Raw genomic sequence first — 5254 nt, 5'->3', positions numbered from 1 at the left:
CCGTTACATGATTTCTTCAATCGATAAGTTTATCTTTTAAAACATAATTTTGCATAGGTATATCAGAATGTGAAACAATTACAAATGGATTATTTTTATTTTTACACATAATTTTATATAAACAATTTACTGATTACACTAGTAAAACACTGTTCTCAAATTTGTGTTTAAATTTTTTATTTTATACTGTGTTAGAATATTTTGGGTTTGTTTACAGAAAAAGAATGAAATAATTTGTTTTTGCTGTTATTAAAACAATTTCCTAGTTTGCCGGTGGATAAAGTGATTTTCGAAGAAGAAACGAAAATAAATTGTGGTAAAATAGAAGGAGGTAAAACTTGTTTGAAACTTACGTAACGCCTGAGCAATACTTCTCGTTCTTTTGGATTTTCTTCGTAACTTGTTAGATCACTTATTGTTTCAGATGCTGTTGTTCCACTAATGGTTATCAGAAGCTGTAACGAACCTGTACCTTCCTCCAATTGTTGCCATAAACTATAAGTTTTTTCTCTTTCTAAACTTGAAAGATCTATGACACACCTAATGCAAGAACTTGGTTAGTTTTTATCTTACAACTTATTGTTAAGAGAAGTAAAGCAATGAAATTTAACAAAAGAATTAAAGAACATTCGACATATACTTCGTTTACTTTCTGTAACGATGTGACCTTCAGTTTGACCGGCGCATAGTAGAAAAGAACAGCACCAGGCCAGAAAAGGAAGGAGACAACTTTCGGCCAAACTCTTAACCGGTAAGGAGCGTATAATCCGTACAGTACTGCACGGAAAAATTGACCATTTTATCCACTACAATTGTATTATTCAAATGTGCTGTTATTGGTACCATTTACTACTGAAAATATCAACGAGATGTTTATTTATATTTGAAGACATATTAAAGGCTTCAACGCTTGTTTTTGACTCGCACTACTATTCATGATTGAACAAAACTTTTGGCAGGTACTGTGTGAAAAAGTATGTTTAATAAACAAGAGTCGAGAGTATAATGAGCTTTTTTCTCCGTACCTACGATTTTGCCAGCGCGCATCCAAGAAATTGGAAGGGGCACATCGCTAGAGAAAGTAAATGAAGTATACCTACCAGTTAAATTGCCTTTCCAATAAACAATATTAAACACGTTTTTGCATTTATCGCCACTTGTTAAAGGCATAACTATTTTGGGGTGAACATTAAGTAATAAATAGCCGGACATTAAGGACGCGTGAATTATTTTACAAGGGCGCAGAACCTTAAAAAATCTACAAGCATCGAAATATTCTACGCGAGAGAAGCCCGGATAAACGTTAATATGAAAACTGGGTAGGGGAAGCCGGGTTATTTGGCATTTGAGGCTACACTTAACACACAGCTGCAAGGTCCACCTTTCACCCTGTTTTATCGTTTTTCTGATTGGCGAGTACATTTTTTATCCTAATGTCGAACTGAGGCGCTGGTGATAGAAATTTTCTGAAGTGTGGTTAACTGTGGTTGCATGCATATATTGTGTTGTATCCATCTTGTTTTGGATAATCCTCCTTGGAAGGAACTCTATTTTATTATTATGATGATTCTGACTGGCGAGTANGAATTTCTGTTGGTTTTAAACCAAGAAACTTATTAATAATTGCACAACTGACGAAGGAATCTCCTCTTTAGTCATCTTCACGATGGATACTAGAAAGGAGAAGAATGAGCGAAGAAGCTTATCTCTTTCTCCCACTTCAGACATCCTCGCCCAACACCTCACGAAACAAAAGATTTCATGTTTTAATTTTGGGGTCAAGCCCAAAGGTTATTTTGAAAATACACAATCTCATAACATTAATAACCACAATCAGCTAAATAGGACCTTAATTGGTAAAGGGGTTTTAGTCGGAAGGTTTGAGGACACCTTTCTCGAGAATCCGAAACTACCCAGTCGTACGGACGGCTGGGTGTCTTTTGAAGATTTCCCCTTTTCTACAAAAACAAAAAAAAGTCCAAAGGTCTGGTTTATATTTGATTCGTCCTCGTATGCAAAATTACGACCAAAGTTTAGATCAATTTGCTTTTTTTATGATCAGTAATTTACACCCCTATTAAAATGTGTAAAGACAAAAAAATTAAAGCATTACAATATCTTACCAACATTTCATCATCTGGCACCCTGGATAATAGGTCAAGCACCTCATTATTGGGAACAGAATGTGGCCGAAAGACTCTCCTAAAAAATTTATTTGTGCCCCATGTCATTAACAGATATCTAACTGGAACAAAGAATAAAACCACGCAACAGGCAGCCAGTAGGAAAACGGCAATCCAAGAAAGGAACGGTACGGAAAAATTAAATGTGCTGAAAACACACGAGTGAGCATAGATGGATTTATAAAAACCGGATTGTAAAATATTTACTTCTTAACACTTTCGCCTAGGGTGGCTAACCGACCGATAGTATTTTGGACAGTCTGAGTCACCTCTTGTATTGCTTGGAGACGTTCTTTTAGAGTTTTCTTTTCTTCCTATAATGTTACAATTAATACTAGTTGTACAACCAATTTGAACCCCTCAAAGATCATCTTTCATTTTAACGTAAGTGATAAGTGAAAATTTTTTTATATCAAGCAACATGCAGCGTCTCAAATTGGTAAAGGCTTTCGCGGATAGATGAACTGATCCTGTCCTGATTCGGGTCTAAAGGCCGTCGTCGGTTGGAGTTGTTTCCTAACGTTTCGCTAGCATGAACACATTCATTATCGGAGATGGAATGATCTCTGAAGAAGCTCGTCACTCGTGCTATCGAAACATTAGGAAGCAACTTGAACCAACGACGGCTTTTAGACCCGATTATCTTGACGTGGTTGGTACTTTATTCAGACTGTCTATGGCGTGCTGATGAGAACTAATAAGTTTGATATCGTGATCTGCGTCTGGCAGTTTCAATAAATTATTGACCAAGAATTTAATGTTCCTTATTAAATAATGTTTTTGTAAAAGTTCTTTTAAAACACTTTGAAAATGTTAATTATACTTTATATTTTTATATTATAAACAAAAAGTACAATTTCTTTCATCAGCAGACGAGATTTTTTAAAGAAAGTAAACAAAATAATAATAATAATATAATGATTGTAAACATACGAGACCATTACAGTTTTATAGTTAGAAAATCAAAAATTCGGTTATCTAAATTACTGCATTTTACTATAGAGTGATTTTGTCCCTCAAAATATAAGCCCCTACATAGAATAAAAATTTCAATGGTTATTTTGCCCAAAATGTTTTACATGATGTTATTGACGCGACTGACAATTTAATCGAAAAATCTTTCCAGCTGAGGTAGTAATAAAGATTCAAAATGTCCGCCAAATAGAAATTTGGAAATTGAGAAATACTGTTTTTAGTAAATGAAACTAAAAACCTAAAATAGATAGTGCTTATGCTGTATATTGTCCCAGTTGTTAATTGTAAATAACTTGGGTGCATTTTAGAATAATTTCTATATCCTTTAAAGTTATTATTGTAGTTACCTTATCTTTATCTTCATCTTCATCTTCCTCAATATCGGAGTCGTAAGTTTCATTCCACGATGTTTGTGAAGTAGAACTTACAGCTTTCACCACATAGTTTTTAAAAAATATAAGAAGTAAAGCAGCAGGTATCATCCACGGTTCGAAATAATAACACAATATTAGCCAAAAGATCAGGGCTAGAAAACTTTGAAATGTAGAATCCCATTCGAAACAACTTCTAAAATTAATAGGTGCAGTTTAAAATTGAACTTTAAAGAAAAAACATTTGCTGTTAACTAACTGAATGAGTTTTCCAAATTCGTAAAAATATATCACGATAGCTTTCAATCGAAGGACGTTTTTGACGAAAACCTGCCTCTTGAACTTTACTTCTTGCAACATGTACTTTTCTTCCTTTGGGTTCAAAGTTCGTATCATCGCTCTTAAAGGATTCATTATCACATAAAGTTCCAACAATATTTGGGGACAATTTCCTTTCGCTCTACTTCTAAGTTTTTTGTCTTTAAGGACGTACCAACGTTTTTCTCCGTTTCTTATCCTGAGCAAAGGGATAGCCACTTTCCCCAAAAATTCAACTTTGTGATCTCTATCTTCGTCGAACACCGTTACTTCCAAAACGTTATTGATATCTTTAACATTAAACGTGAATATTTTCTGCCATGAAGGTGACAGTGTTTTATATTCAGTTTGAGTTTGAAGTCTGGCATTTCCCAGTTCGAGAACACAGAAGGGATCACTCTTTCCGCCTAAATCTGCAGCAGCTAAACCCGTCGCTCTAAATACCTTTACTATCAAGTGGCCAACGTCTTTTAAATTATGGAATGTACGTTTTAATTCCTAAAAGATTATACCTTTTTCTAAACGGCTATTTTTATGAAGTGAATGAGTATAAAAATATGTATAGAGTGGACCAATAGGTTAAATAGAGGAGAATATATAGGGTGTTCCATATGAGGCGGTTTCGTCTGGAATCATATGGTGCATATGCAGAAAATATTTTCAATCATACAGGATGTTCCATTTCTTCTGGACGCTACTTAACTTCGTTATTTTAGATGCAACAGCCTGTAAACGGTTAATTTATAAATTTGAAAAAGATTGTTAAAGGTGCAAGTTTGCATGATTCCAGACCAATTTTTTTATCAAATGTGTAATAACGGCGTTATGGACGAAACCGCCTTAGGTGGAACACCCTGTAATAAAAATATTTCGTTTTAGAAATGAAGGACGAAGCTAATTTTTTATTATTTTTGAATGAATTGTATAGGTATCTTCATTATCTTTAAAATACAGATTTATTTTCGTAAGGCTTTCACTTGAGGAGAATTCACATTACACCTAATCAATTTTTTAAAACCTAGCAATATTTTCGGGTTTTGAAATTGTCGTATTTTTTTGAAAAGGGTAAGTAGTTCTACAACAGAAATTTCAAACATCTTTTTCTTTAATTTTGAAAATAACAAAGTTCAATCGATAAGTTTATCTTTTAAAACATAATTTTGCATAGGTATATCAGAATGTGAAACAATTACAAATGGATTATTTTTATTTTTACACATAATTTTATATAAACAATTTACTGATTAAGGCGGATGATGAGGATATCGTGGGTAGAAAAGGTTAGAAATGAAGAGGTATTGGAAAGAATAGGAGAACAGAGGACTCTATGGAAGTCAATAAATAGGTTGGTAGGACACTTTCTCAGGCATGAAGGTCTAGTCAGAGACATATTAGAGGCAGAAACAG

At 33.8% G+C, this 5254-nt stretch overlaps 1 protein-coding gene across 1 annotated transcript in view; it reads right to left on the bottom strand.

The window, feature by feature from the left end:
* The window catches only part of LOC108734408 (multiple C2 and transmembrane domain-containing protein), a 75563-nt gene that overhangs the window by 14616 nt on the left and 55693 nt on the right, over window positions 1-5254 (bottom strand). Inside the window, exons 11-14 of the mRNA XM_018465966.1 lie at window positions 3789-4345; window positions 3506-3725; window positions 2391-2497; window positions 2073-2331 (exon numbers count right to left, since the gene is read on the bottom strand). Coding sequence (XP_018321468.1) covers window positions 2073-2331; window positions 2391-2497; window positions 3506-3725; window positions 3789-4345 — 1143 coding nt within the window. The remainder of the gene's footprint in view (window positions 1-2072; window positions 2332-2390; window positions 2498-3505; window positions 3726-3788; window positions 4346-5254) is intronic.

The sequence above is a fragment of the Agrilus planipennis genome, unplaced genomic scaffold, assembly GCF_000699045.2.
Source record: "Agrilus planipennis isolate EAB-ADULT unplaced genomic scaffold, Apla_2.0 scaffold96, whole genome shotgun sequence".
NCBI lineage: Eukaryota > Metazoa > Arthropoda > Insecta > Coleoptera > Buprestidae > Agrilus > Agrilus planipennis.
The sequence above is the reverse complement of the archived record's forward strand: the minus strand, read 5'-3'. Positions and strand labels throughout refer to the sequence as shown.